The 14,958-nt window shown below is 44.2% G+C and overlaps 1 protein-coding gene and 1 long non-coding RNA gene across 2 annotated transcripts in view; one reads left to right on the forward strand and one right to left on the reverse strand.

The window, feature by feature from the left end:
- Positions 1-4,831, forward strand: part of LOC134739177 (uncharacterized) — a 37,202-nt gene extending 32,371 nt beyond the window's left edge. Inside the window, exon 3 of the long non-coding RNA XR_010125729.1 lies at positions 3,748-4,831. This is a non-coding gene — a long non-coding RNA (uncharacterized LOC134739177). The remainder of the gene's footprint in view (positions 1-3,747) is intronic.
- Positions 4,832-8,853: 4,022 nt separating this feature from the next.
- On the reverse strand, positions 8,854-14,747 carry CCR2 (C-C motif chemokine receptor 2). Its single transcript, XM_054483341.1, has 3 exons — positions 14,635-14,747; positions 10,336-11,327; positions 8,854-9,124 (listed from the first exon to the last, which is right to left on the reverse strand). The coding sequence occupies exons 2-3, from the start codon at positions 11,274-11,276 to the stop codon at positions 8,941-8,943; spliced, it is 1,125 nt and encodes a 374-aa protein (XP_054339316.1). The 5' UTR covers positions 11,277-11,327; positions 14,635-14,747; the 3' UTR covers positions 8,854-8,940.
- Positions 14,748-14,958: the final 211 nt, after the last annotated feature.

The raw sequence follows: 14,958 nt of genomic DNA on the forward strand, positions 1-14,958 counted from the left end.
GCAATGTGGGCTAGTGGAGCAGGCTCAGAGTCATACACACTGTGCTGCTGACTTGCTGTGTGACCTTGGCAAGATACTTCCACTGCCCAAGCTTCCATTTCCTCCTCTGTTAAATGACGTGCTAGACCTGGGGCAGCTTCCACCCTAAATACTACATGATTCTATGGCCAAGCTGGTTTGAAAAGTATAGGCTAGATGGGAAACAAGGTGAGGATTCACAGGCTGAAACAAGGAAGCACAGCTTTGCAGTGTGTGTTACTCCACTTTTGTGTTTCTAGTCCAGAGGTGTGTTCTAGTAACCACTCAGGACAGGGGGGTTCAGCCCAAAGGTTCACAAGAAAAGTGGGGACCCATGGGAAATTCTTCAGCATTTAAATGAAATGTTGTTCTGGATACAATAATGACAACAAGCTAGCAGCTTATTCATGCTGTGACTTAGTTGCTTGGTGTCTGCTACTCTTTCTACTTTGTCCCTCTCAGTTTGCTTGGCTCTTGTTCTCTTTTTATTATTAATTACATTAGGACACCCCATAGGAAATGAACTTTTGATCACTTTGTCACTCTAGACTCCATGCCCATATTGGAGGGTGTTTTGTGCCATCCCTCCTTTTGGGGCCTTTTTGTCTTTAAACAGCTGCTCCATGTCTAGTCACTGCACCTATGTTCCAAGCATTGCTTTGCTGTCTCCTTGCTCATACCATTTCTGGACCATATTTTCAGAGCATCATCAACAGGATGGGGAGAATGTTAATTAATCACTTTGGGTGCAAGGGCCAACTACATGAGCACAGTGAGCAGGAACCCTGCCATACAGCAGCTGTTGTGAAAATCCCTGGGGCCTGAGTTGACTCCTGGTCAATATCAGTCAACAGTGAGATGGGCTGTAAAAAGAGCAAATGAATCTTTTATTTTTAAAAACAAATGTCTAGGCCAGGTGCAGTGGCTCATGCCTGTAATCCCAGCACTTTGGGAAGCCAAGGCGGGTGGATAACTTGAGGTCAGGAGTTTGAGACCAACCTGGCCAGCATGGTGAAACCCCATCTCTACTAAAAATACACAAAATTAGCTGGGTGTGGTGGTGCGCCCTTATAGTCCCAGCTACTCAGGAGGCTGAAGTGGGAGAATCTCTTGAACCCAGGAGATGGAGGTTGCAGTGAACCAAGATTGGGCCATTGCACTCCAACCTGGGTGACAGCAAGCTGTGTCTCAAAACCAAACCAAACAAACAAAATGTCTAATTATAAAACCGACACATGCTCATTGTATAAAATTGGGAAAAACAGAAAAAAGGAAAAACTTAGGTACATTCTCACAGTATCAAAACAATGTCTTTTAAAACATGATGTTTCAATCCCGACTTTTCCCATGCACTTTTTGATTAATTGTTCTCATGCATATACCATTCTGTAGGCGGCTTCTTTTTTTTTTTTTTTTTAAGCTAAAGATTATAGTGTAGACATTTTCCTATATTATTAAAAAATTCTTTATAAGTGTAGTTCTTTATTATTTTTATTGAGGGAGAACACACTTAGTGGTACAGCTTGTTGAGTTTTGATATGCATAAATGCATGTAACTATCACTCCCGATCAAGATGATAAGGAACATCCCTATCACTTCAGAAGGTGCCTTTTGCTCCACCCAGAGGTAGACCACTCTGTCTTCACAGAGATTAAATAAGCCTGTCTTTAACTTCTATAAATGGATTACAGATACTGTCCTCTTTCCTGTCTGGCTTCATTCATTCAACAAAATACCCTTAACTATATTTAACAGAGCTCCGTCATTAGACAGTTGGGCTCTTCCCGTTGTTCAGTAGACAGTCCGGCTCTTCCCATTGTTCAGTCATGTGAGCAGTGTCACACTGATTGTCACCATCAGTGCTCTGACATCTCTGTCAAGAAGGACGCTCTTCCTGTCCCCAGAGCCACCTTTACCAGGAGAGCCAGGGAGTCCCCATGATCCTTACAGAAATAGGAGGAATCCACCCCCATCCAGTGCCATGCTTTGTTAACCACGTGCCTCAGCAATGACACTTGAGTCTTATGACACCCACCAGGAGACAGCCTCTTTACCTTCTGCCTCAGACACCTATCATCGTGGATGGGTTGGGAACTCACCATGCTGTTGTCTCCATCCCTGCCTCTGTCCTGTAGACCTTTCCCAGGGTAACCCACTTCCCAGCCCATGGACCACATTCCCCATGGGGATTTGTGCAATTCATCAAACCAAGTGGACACGTGCAGGCTGTCTACCTCATGGATTCATTAGATAGGCTCAAACCTGGTGGGAGCCCCTTAGCTTGGCTGAGAAGTCTTCTCTATGCACTTAGGGGATTTCTTTCAGATCAGTATCTAGGCGTGAGGCTAGTGCCATGTAGGTACAGATGTCTAAGCTAACAGTTCAACAATACAATAGGCTCACTGTGATCTTAAGTGAGTCAGATCATACCTGGAGCTCTATACTCAGCTCTGCCCATAACACGAGATTGTGTAGGACTTTTCTGGTTGTCCCAGAACTAGCAACTATGGCCTAAGGCTGAAAGCAAAGAAGTGTTATGCACTCACAGTTCCAAAGAAAACCACTGACACCTGGGCTCAGACACCTCTCCCAGGGCTTACTAGAAGATGACAGCACCAGCTGTATCCACACCCATCACATCAACTCCTCTCACCCCAGTCTGTATATGGAGGCAATTAGGATAACGAATGTACTGTAGAAGTGGGCAGGATTGGTGGGGAAGCGAGTGAGGGCATCTCTCCTCAAAGCCAAGGAAAGGGGCTCTGAAGAAACCATATGAGGAATGGGGACTTGCAAAAGGAGATGCCAGCATGGGTGGGGCCCCCACTGGGCAGCAGACAAGCTGAGCAGGCGGAGTGGGGATTGGAGAGAGGTGATAGGGGTAGAGATAGGGTGTGTAAGTGAGGCTGCAAGGATCAAGAGTGCCCCTGGGTCAAGTGGCTACCACAGGAGGGAACTGGGCAGGAACTATCACATTGGGTCCTACTTTCTGGGTGAGACGAGCCCAGCACCCAGAAAATGGTGGGTTGGAAGAAGTCAAATCAAAGAGAGATCTCATATGTCTAGATCCATATGGAGCCCCCACCATCTCTAGGCCCTTGGATGTGACCACGCAGTGTGCCTGCCACTCTGGGGCATCTTGACCAACACGGAGTGGACTGTGGCAGTGGCCAGTTAGCTAAAGAGGTTCAGGCACACCTTGGTGAGATTGTGAGTTCAGTTTCAGACCATCACAATAAAGCAAATATCACAAAAATAACTTTTTTGGTTTCCCAGTGCATATAAAAGTTATGTTTACCCTATACTATAGTCTATTAAGTATGCAATAGTATTATGTCAAAAAAACCAATGTGCATACCTTAATTAAAAATATTTTATTGCTAAAAATGCTAACCATCATCTAAGCCTTCAGCAAGTCATAGTGTTTTTGCTGAAGAGGATGGCGGTCTTGTTTTGATGTTGATAGCTGCTTACTGATCAGGATGGTGGTTGCTAAAGCTGGGGGTGGCTGTGGCAATTTCTTAAAATAAGATGACAATGCAATTTGCCACCTTGGTCGACTCTTCCCTTCACAAAAGATTTCTCCATACCATGTGATGCTGTTTGATAGCATTTTACCCACTTCTTTCAAAAATTGGAGTCAATCCTCTCAAACCCTGCCACTGCTTTATTAACTAAATTTATGTAATATTCTAAATCGATTGTTGTCATTTTAACCATGTTCACAGCATCTTCACCAGGAGGAGATTCCATCTCAAGAGACCACTTTCACTGCTCATCTGTAAGAAGCAACTCTTCATCCGTTCAAGTTTGATCATGAGAGTGCGGCAATTCAGTCACAACTTCAGGCTCCACTTCTAGTTCTAGTTCTCTTGCTATTTCCACCATATCTACAGCGACTTCCTCCACTGAAGATGTGAACCGCTGAAAGTCATCTATGGGGATTGGAATCAATGTCTTTCACACTCCTGTTAATGTTGGTATTTTGACCTCCTCCCGTGAATTACAAATGTTCCTAATGGCATCTGGAATAATGACTACTTTCCAGAAGCTTTTCAATTTGCTTTGCTCAGATCCATCAATGGAATCACTATCAATGGTAGCTATATAAACTATATAAGGCTATATATATATATATATATATATATATATATATATAGAGCTATTTCTTAATAGCCTTATGAAATATATTTCTTAATAAGACTTGAAAGTCTTGGTCCATGGACTGCAGAATGGATGTTTGTGTTAGCAGGGATGAAAACAACATGAATATTCTTGTACATCTCCAATACAGCTCTTGAGTGACATGGTGCAGAGCAGTAATATTTTGAAAAGAATCTTTTTTTCTGAGCAATAGTTCTCAATAGTGGGCTTAAAATATTCAGTAAACCATGCTGTAAACAGATGTGTTGTCATCCAGGCTTTATTGTTCCATTTATGGAGCACAGATAGAGTAGATTTAGCATAATTCTTAATGATCCCAGGATTTTCAAAATAGTAAATGAACATTTACTTCAACTTAAAGTCATCAGCTGCATTCACCTCTAAAAAGAGAGTCAGCCTGTCCTTTGGAGCTTTGCAGCTTGCATTGACATCTCCTCTCTAGCTCTGAAAGTCCTGGATGGCATCTTCTTCCAACATAAGACTGTTTTGTCTACATTGAAAATCTGTTGTTTAGTGTAGACACTTTCATCAATTATCTTATCTAGATTTTCTGAATAATTTGCCACAGCTTCTCCCTTTGCACTTGCTGCTTCATCTTGCATTTTTACGTTATGGAGATGTTATCTTTCATTAAACCTCACAAACCAACCTCCGCTAGCTTCAAACTTTTCTTCTGCAGCTTCCTCACCTCTCTCAGCCTCCATAGCATTGAGGAGAGTTAGAGTCTTGTTCTGGATTAGGCTCTGACTTAAGGAAATGTTGTGGCTGGTTGGATCTTTTCTCCAGACTACTCAAATTTTCTCCATATCAGCAATATGGCTGCTTTGTTTTCTCTTCATTTGCGTGTTCCCTGGAGTAGAGCTTAAATATCCTTCAAGAACTTTTCTTGTGAAGTCGCAATTTGGCTAACTGGTGCAAGAGGTGAGCTTTTGGCCTTGACTTTCAACATGTCCTCCTTACTAAGCTTAATCATTTCTAGATTTTGATTTAAAGTGAGAGACGTGGGACTTTTCCTTTCACTTGAACACTTAGAGGCCATTGTAGGGTTATTAATTGGCTTAATTTCTATTTTATTGTGTCTTGGGCTGGGCACAGTGGCTCATGCCTGTAATCCCAGCCCTTTGGGAGGCAGAGGCAGGTGGATTGTTTGAGTCTAGGAGTTCAAGGCCAGCCTAGGCAACATGGCAAAACCCGGTCTCTCCTAAAAATACAAAAAAAAAAAAACATTAGCTGGGTGTGATGGTGCACACCTGTAGTCCCAGCTTGGGAGGCTGAAGTGGGAGAATCACCTGAGCTTGGGGAGGCAGAGGTTACAGTGAACTGAAATCACATCATTGCACTCCAGCCTGGGCAATCGGAGTGCGACTCTGCCTCTCTCTCTCTCTCTCTCTCTATATATATATATATTATTGTTATATATATATTATTGTGTCTCAGGAACAGGCAGTCCGTGGAGCAGTCAGAACACACACAACATTTATTGATTGTTTGCCATCTTACATGGGCGCACTTCGTGATGCCCCAGAACAATTACAATAGTGACATCAAAGATCACTGATCACAGATTACCATAACAGATATAGAAATAATGACAAAGTTTGAAATATTGGGAGAATTACCAAAATGTGACACAGACATGCAAAACAAGCACATGCTGTTGGAAAAACAGCACCAATAGACTTGTTTGAGGCAGGGTTGCCACAAACCTTCAATTTGTAAACAACAACAACAACAACAAAAAACAATATCTGTAAAGCACAATAAGACAAGGTATGTCTATATTTGCCCTTTTTCCTAACACTCTTCTCCCACTTCTCAATGCTAGTCCATGCCTAGAAGAGGGAGGTACAAGAGTTCCCCACAAGGTAGACCGCTAGGCACATGCTGTGGAGGATGGAGCAGGAGGGGACATAGGGACAGAATGCACCCCTTCCTCTAGGCAGGGCCCTCCAGAAGCCAGTTGACCCTAAGGCCCCATTGAAACAATGATTGGAGAGAAATGAAATAATTTCATATTGTGAGCTGATTACATTAGGATGTGTTATAAGGGATAGTGTGAAATAAGATGTTAGTCTGTGCCCTTACCCTTGCTTGCTGAGCTGCTGGGCCTGCAGAGCCTTTCAGGTGCTGGGAGGGAGAGGTTTTTCCCAGTATAACCCTTGGCTCACGTCTCACTGTGGCTCCAGGCTGGGGCTGCCAAGGCCACATCTTGCATTACAGGGCTCTGTTCACACACACACACACATACACACACACACACACACACACACACACAGAGTGCCGAAGTGGCAATGTCTGAAAAAATTTCCAGCCTCATTTCTCCCATGCCTGGAACCAATCTCTTCCCCTCAATTCATGCACTGTCTTCCAGAAGTCAGCTCACCAGCCCATACTCCTCTTCTGTCACAGTGTGGCCCCTCTGGGTGGCCCTTGGTGGTTTTTCCTGCGGGCTAATCTCACCTGAGGCCTTTTCAATTTGTCAGGGAAGTTTTCATAATGAGCAAAAACAAAAGAGGAAGGAAGGATGGGCTCTTGAAGGTTTATTTCTGGAGGCTTTGGGGCCTCTTTGCAAAATGCTCCAACCTCCCCAACTGCTGGGGATATCACAGATCAAGGGGGATGGCATGGGGTGGGCTATGTCAATACTCTTCCTTACCAAAAAGTCTTCAGACACTCATCCCTCAGAATGATGACCTTCCACCTTCCACCTGCTTAACTCGAACAGCCTACTCAAATGTCCCCAGAATAAAGGAGACTTGAGGATTCCACTTTAGAAAGAGAGATGGCTGGCAATTTTTTTTTTTTTTTTTTGAGATGGAGTCTGGCTCTGTTGCCCAGGCTGGAGTGCAGTGGCCCGATCTCGGCTCACTGCAAGCTCCGCCTCCTGGGTTCATGCCATTCTCCTGCCTCAGCCTCCCAGATGGCTGCCAATTTTTAAATGGCAGTTTCTTTGGCAGCAATAAAATCCTGCTGTGGCTGTTATTCCTATGATGCAAGACTGTCATTGCATTAGTCACTCTGTCCTCCAGGCTCTCAGCACTTTTCACAGATGCCTCTGTTCCTGCTCTGCACAGCGCACTGTGACTGTGCACAGGACCTTCTCTACCCCTCCCACTCCGCAGTTGGCCCTGGACTTGGAGGTCTAAAGGACACTGGCATTAACATCTGTCTTTCTGTTTCCAACCCAGTCTGGCATAGGTATACCCTCCGGGGTGCTTGTCATGTTGAATTCCATGATGGAAAGTAAATGGATAGTTTTCCAGATTCTATATATGAAGTCACTATATAACACATGTCTTAATCGGTTTTTGTGCTTCTTAACAACAACCCCTAAAACTCAGTGGCTTATCACAGCAAACACAGACTTCTTGCTCATGTTATATGTGGCTGCAGCTCCCTCTGTCTTCTCATTCGCCAGGGTGCACGGGCTGAGGGGTGTGATCTGGAATGGGCCTTCCTGTGGCTGAGCAAGAGGCTCTGCTTGGATGAGGCAGATGTCTCTTCTGCTCACATTCCAGCAGCAGAGCCAGTGGTGGAGGGCATGGGGTGTGTGGCCTGTAGGGTGCACTGCAAGTCACACCACAAGGGCAGGTGTGTGTAATCACACAGGGGAAGAAGTGAAAAGTTGTGAACAAAACACAATCTTCCACACCACAGTGTAAAAAAACAGCCAGTTGTTTTTAAATCTTTTATCAACATAGTTATAGCATTGATTTATTTTCCAAATCATAGTTTTTAAAAGCAGTATTTACATTTCATCACCATCAAATTAACATTTTGTGCATTCATTAGGATAATACAAATATATGAAGGTGAAAGTTCTGCTCTGTCCCCACTTCTTTCTGAAACCTTCTTTAGCCATGTGGCCTGAAAGTAGAGCCATAGTCCAGCTTGGGAGTCTAGTTCCCAAGTTGCCTGGTTCTAGAAGCCCAGTGTTTCTTGCTTGCATCAGATCAAAAACACACTGGGCAACATAAGAACATTCTTAACTTGGCTCGACTAAGAGGAAAGTCTTTGCTTACTTCAGGGAGCTTCTCCACCTTCCATTCTTTACCAATAGGGTTTAAAAGCTTTGATTAGAAGCCAACTTGATTTAGGAGTTCCCACTGGCCAAATAGGGAACAATATGAGCATCAACAAGGACATCTGCGAAGCACTGAAACACTCAAATGTGATTAAACGCATGACTTCATAATGATACAAAACAAAACACAAAAGGCTTTTGGCAGCAAGTCTGAGAGAATGGAGATCCAGCTGGGATGACAGCGATGGAGCATATACTGTGATTCGAATGACATCATTACTTAGATGCTGCATCCACGTAGGCTAATGCGCCCACAGATCACACACTTCCAACTCTTGCCAATCAACAACTATTGGGTTGACTCAGCAGTCTCCCAAACATACCACCTGCTCCAAATTCTTAAGCTCAAAGCTAGAATTATCTCTGTGACTAATACAGCATTTTCACGCTTGACATGATAGTAACTCAAACTAACACTTTACCACATTTACAAGTTGCAGTTTTCAGCTTTAATTTTATTGTTACTATTTAAAAAAAGTCTGAACTCTATGCCTGTATCCAAAAATGAGGAACTGGAAAGTAGTTTGGAAAATACTGTTTTCCAATCCAGCTGGAGTCTCTCTCCTCTCAGCCTTCCTGCCTGGTAACGTAGACACCAAGATTCACACTGTGAATCACACATCTGTGAGGCCAGACGTGTGGTTTCCAAAGCAGAGATCTGTCATTTCTGTCTCTAGGCTCCTTCTCTGCCCTGAAGACTGGCATCAGGGGCTCTGCCAATTGACTTTCCTTTTCCACAACCATCAAGGAGTCCTTGTGTAGTTTCTTTCACATTCTTTCCTGGTCTCACTCCTGGACCTCCACACACTGGTTTTTGGAGTGGGGCAATCCTACAGCCAAGGGCTATGTGAAAAAGGCTGTGGGGAAACAGAGAAGAGCAAGGGGAGTGGCAAGGTAGGGAAAAGCAACCACAAAACAAACCAGCTCAGATCCAGACAAGAAGCTTTAATGGGTTCTGATGCAGCCTTCCTGGCTCTCCACTTAGTTGATTCTGGAAATAGTTCTGCAGTGGTTCCACAAGATCCCCGTCCTTTGCTCCTGGTGAAGGAACTCATCATTCTCCACCCCCTTCTCTTAATCACTACCTCCTGGAGAGATCAAGAAGGGGCCTATATATATATATGGCATATACATATATTAGCATATCATAGATAATGCATCTTTTATAAACAAAAATTTTCTGAATTTTTAGACAGGGGGATGTGGCCTAAGAAGCATCTGAACAATGGAGCATGATATTTCATAGATTTCAAATGTAGGGTGCATGGTGGCCATAGACAAACTGTAATAAAGCAAAAATGTGTCATGCACTTATGCAAAAGAGAATCATCGGACTCCACCAAAACTCCCAGGTTATTGCAGTTCCCAAACTCTCCCTGACCTGGTGAAGCCTTCAACGTTAAATACAGGTGGCAGATGGGGCTAAGGACCAGTATCATCTCCTGGCTGAATGCGTGAGCCCTTTGCTCACCTTTGTCTTTGTCCAGGCTCAGCCATGCTCATGTCTCCCTCCTTCTCCTCTCAGCCCTGACCCCACTATCCCTCACTCCCATTCATCTGTGCCTGTCACATTCTCTTCTTCACCTCCAGCTGGCCCTTGATTTCAAGACATTGACAGAATCAGAGATTGAGTGAAGAAATTATGAAGACTAGAAAAAGAGGATTAGCACAAGGTAATGAGGCATTTTCCAGGAGCTGCGATGAGCTTTCTGGAGAGTCAAAGTCTCTACCCACAGTTTTTCTAGATTATTCCCTGAGTACATGTTGGATATGCATTGAGTGACACAGTCTGTATTACTACACACAGCCCTGAGGTTCCTGGGCACCTGCTTTACAGGTTTCTATTGTTCAACAAACCCTTGAAGTTTGTTGTTATATACAGATTGTTATCTCTCTTTATAAACAACAGTCAAACTGCTCCTCATTTTATAAACCAGCCGAGACTTCCTGCTCCCCAGTGGAAGGCGTGTTTGTTGAAGTCACTCCATCCACTGTCTCCCTGTAGAAAACTGGACATTGTTTGCAGAAGCGCTTGGTGATGTGCTTTCGGAAGAACACCGAGAGATACCTTCTGAACTTCTCCCCAACGAAGGCATAGATGATGGGATTGATGCAGCAGTGTGTCATCCCAAGAGTCTCTGTCACCTGCGTGGCTTGGTCCAGTTGACTGGTGCTTTCACAGTTACTCAGGCCGAAGAATTCCTGGAAGGTGTTCAGGAGAATCACAATGTTATAGGGAGTCCAGAAGAGAAAGTAAACAATCATGATGGTGAAGATGACCCTCACTGCCCTGTGCCTCTTCTTCTCATTTCGACACCGAAGTAGGGTTTTCAGGATTCCCGAGTAGCAGATGACCATGATGAGCAGCGGCAGGACCAGTCCCAAAATGTTCCTCATTATTGTGTGGAAATTATTCCATCCTCGTGGAAAATAAGGGCCACAGACATAAACAGAATCTTCTTCCTGGCATTTAGTAAAGATGATTCCTGGGACAGAAGCAAACACAGCCACCAACCAGGTGATCACACTTGTCACCACCCCAAAGGTGACCGTCCTGGCTTTTAAAGCAAACACAGCATGGACAATAGCCAGGTATCTATCAATTGTCAGGAGGATGATGAAGAAGATTCCGCCAAAATAACCGATGTGATACAGCCCTGTGAATAATTTGCACATTACATTCCCAAAGACCCACTCATTTGCAGCAGAGTGAGCCCACAATGGGAGAGTAATAAGAAAAAGCAGATCAGAGATGGCCAGGTTGAGCAGGTAAATGTCAGTCAAGCACTTCAGCTTTTTGCAGTTTATTAAGATGAGGACGACCAGCATGTTGCCCACAAAACCAAAGATGAACACCAGCGAGTAGAGCGGAGGCAGGAGTTGGGCCCCGATTTGCTTCACGTCAAATTTATGACAGGGAGCACCGTAATCATAATCAAAAAAGGTGGTGACTTCTTCACTGCTCTCGTTGGTATTTCTGATAAACCGAGAACGAGATGTGGACAGCATGTTGTGGATGTACTGGGGAAATGTGTCCTTGTTCAATCCACTTTCTCTGTTCTGTAAACAAAGAACAAAATGATGACCACACAACACAAACACCACAATCCATGATTTTCCAAATAGTCTGGCACCACGTAAGCAACTTCCCAGTCTTTGGCCTCTCCTTTGCAGCCATCTCCCTGAAAGTATGTCTGCCAGTTCCTGATTTGCCTTTCATTCCTAGTAGCAGACATCAATGATTTACCCAACAGCCATTTCCCAACACCCTTTGTCTTCCCCAGCAAGCCCAATTCTCATTTTCAGGCTAAAAGCGCTGGGCATTTGTTTTCTCTGGCTCCTTTGCAGGTGGTGCATAGGTCTGTGACTCATTTCTGGACCATAATATGAAAAGGGAGTCTGCTGGGGTCTTCTGAGAAAGGTCTTCTTCCCTGATAAGACAGACACAAGAGAACCCTCCACCTGCCCCTCCTGCTCTGGCAGCATGCCTAGTGAGGGCATGGTGCCATGAATGGAAGACCCAGAGAACCATGAGAAGCCAGGCGGAATCCTAATATCACTGAGTCCTAAACCCACCTTGAACTACTCATCTTTTGCCTTCTTTTTCTTTTTCTTTTTTTTTTTTTTTGAGATGGAGTCTCGATGTGTCTCCAGGCTGTAGTGCAGTGGCCATGATCTCAGCTCACTGCAACCTCCACCTCCCGGGTTCAAGCGATTCTCCTGCCTCAGCCTCCTAAGTAGCTGGGACTATAGGCGCGCACCACCATGCCCTGCTAATTTTTGTATTTTTAGTAGAGATGGGGGTTTCACCATGTTGGCCAGGATGGTCTCGATCTCTTGACCTCCTGATGCACCTGCCTTGGCCTCTCAAATTGCTGGGAGAAAAACAAGCCCGTTTTAAAGCCATTATGAACTGCATTTTCTGTTCTCTGAAGTCAAAAACGTTCTAACTGATGATTCTCTCAACTTTCTGCTTCCATCATCCTGCCAAAACTTCTCTTGTTAAGATTGCAGTGACAACCCAATTTTTCAAATGCCCTGGTTTTATTCCAATTCCACCCTCTTCGAGCATTTGATCCTTCTGCTAACTTCCTCCATTTACAATTCTTTCTGCCTTCCAGATGGGAGGGGCTGTGCGACCACTTTTTATTCATGTTCTTCGCTGGCATCTCCTCCCCATGCCCACACCTTAAGATTCCCCAGGCACCACACTTAGCTCTCACCTCTTTAATTTTTTGCCTCTTTATCCTTGCTACAAAGTTCTTCCTGAATCATATTGTCTAACCTCATGGTTCCTCCTCCCTTTTATGCTACTGTTTTCTAAAGCTCTGTCTTCAAGCTCCAGCTTTCTCCTAAGCCTCAGAGTTGAATTTCCCATTGCCTGCTGCATATCTCCCCATGCATGTATTCACTGCATCAACACTTATTGAACACCTACTACGAACCATACTCAGTTTTAGGCACTGAAGTGAGCAAAGTGGGTATCATGCAGGGACCTCAAATTCAACCCATCCCAAATGGGGCACCCCTGAAAACTCCTCCCGCTTGTAGATTCCTCCATTGCCTAAGAAGTAAAATTGGGCATTGCCCTGGGTCCCCTCTCCTTTTGAAAATTAGGAGCCAGCTTTTGGAGCCAAACAAACCTGGATTCGAATCCTTATAGGCAGTGTAATCTGGGGCCAATTACTCCTTCAAGTGCCAATTTCTTTACGTATAAAATATTAACTATGCTGAGTTGCTGTGAAGATCAATGGAGTAAGGACCTAGGACAGCATCTGACACAGAGAAATGCCCTGTATTATTATCATGTCATTTGAGTTCCACCTCATAGATGCCTCTCAGATTCATCCCCTCTGCACTGCTTTCAACTGCCACTTTCTTGCTTCTTATACTCCTCACTCCTGGCTTTGTTGTAGTCTTTCCTTTGCTCATGGCTCATCTCAAGCCATGTTCCCTCTCAACCTATCTTCTCTTAAGTTGAAATTGAATAGACACTCTTAGCTTAAAACCTCCAGTAGCCCTATGACTTATATGTGGTGGGCTTCAAAGATAATGTCCAGACTGCCCAGCACAACATCTTTTCTGAGTTTGCCTCTTCTCAGCCTTACCTCCAGTCCCTTCTCCAATCCCAAATTCTGTGCTTCAGCCACAGCCATCTTCTCTTCATTTCCCCTAAACTCACCATTTCCTTCATGCTTCAGTGGTTTTGCAGGTCCTTGCCCCTCTGCCCAAAATGGTTGGTGAGCCCCTATTCACCCTTTAATACCTCCTGCTCAAATCCCCCTTCTCTGTGAAGCCTAATCTGTATCCTCTGTCATATTACTCTTATCACATAACACTGCATGCATCTAGATAAGCACTTATTATGTTATCTGCTACACACAGCATGTTCCTCAAGATCAAGGACTGGATTATGCTTCTATTTCCAGCTCTTATGATAGTACCTGGCTAAAGGAGGCACCAATAAATGTTCACTGAATGAGTACATAAAACTCTTTATAATAAGAACTATAAGCCCTAACATCATCAAGATTTGATTCTCAAGAATTTTTTTTTCTGGCAGTGACTGTGAATTTCTTTTCCACCCACCTGTATACCTTATCCTTCCATTTCTCTTGCAATTGACACTTTTCACAAGTCTTGTATTTCATATCACTGAGCCAGATTCTTGAAATCTGGAGAAACTAAATAAGACCTCTGATCAAAGTCAGAAAAAAATGCATCTGCCTAAAGAATCACAACTGTGGTCATTAATTGAGTGCTCCTGAAGCTCAGGTGCTATGTTAAATGCTGTGCACACATTACTTAATTTCATTTTTACAACTGGCTAGCATGTAGCTTCTACTACAGTGAACAATGAGTTAGATGCCTGAAATGTGCTGTCCTAGGTGTCATTTCAAGTGTCAGGACATGTCACCCAGAACTGATAGAAATCTATCTTTCAGAAAATAAATTCCTCACTTCTGCCTCTGTGGATCTCCTGAGTTGAGGCAAGGGACACATTTTGGTTCAGAGCTTGGATGGTCCCATATTTAGATGAACAGTTCCAGCTCTTTAACATCCTTGGGTGCTCAGAGGGGCAGAGTGAGCCCCTGGGTGTGTGGACAGGTGACTGAGCAGAGTGGCTGTCCTGGCCTTGCTTGCTGCCCACTCTCCACCATCACCTGCTGCACCCTGCTCTTCCTCAGGGTTTCTCTAACATCTCCTGGTGCACATACCACCCCCACCCCTGCCTCTCATCTTGATCATTCCCCCCAAGTGCACAGGCTTTGCAGTTCCCCAGGGTGTACCAGACCCAGCGTTTCCAGCTTTGAGATGCGTTGAGCCTATGAATCAAAAAGTAATGGAAAAAATGCCCACAACTCACCAGCTTGTGGCTTGCCTCAGGCAGTCCTGGTATGTCAGGCTTCTCAGCAACTGAACCAAACAGATCTAGAGGTACAAACTTGGAATGCAGAAGTAGGAAATAAAGTTTCCTGCAGAAAGAGAAGGCGGAGATACAGGGCAACTAATGGTAAAGATTTGAAAAAAAAAATCAGAAAAATATAGTTCTTCTTTTCCAGTCAGGAACATTGTACATTGGGTTGAGGTCTCCAGAATAGGATTAATTTTGAAATCTTGCTTATGCAACCTTGAGTGTGAGTCAGGCAAACCCTGTACATCTGCTCCCGTTTCTAACGACTCTGAGCTT

The sequence above is a fragment of the Pongo pygmaeus genome, chromosome 2 (assembly GCF_028885625.2).
Source record: "Pongo pygmaeus isolate AG05252 chromosome 2, NHGRI_mPonPyg2-v2.0_pri, whole genome shotgun sequence".
NCBI lineage: Eukaryota > Metazoa > Chordata > Mammalia > Primates > Hominidae > Pongo > Pongo pygmaeus.

Excerpts from the sequence above, each read along its gene's own strand:
- CCR2 (XM_054483341.1), bottom strand. The coding sequence starts at position 11,276 with ATGCTGTCCACATCTCGTTCTCGGTTTATCAGAAATACCAACGAGAGC. Across the intron at positions 9,125-10,335 it reads GTTGGGGAGAAGTTCAGAAG|CCTTTTTCACATAGCCCTTG; the intron begins GTATCTCTCGGT and ends GTTTCCCCACAG.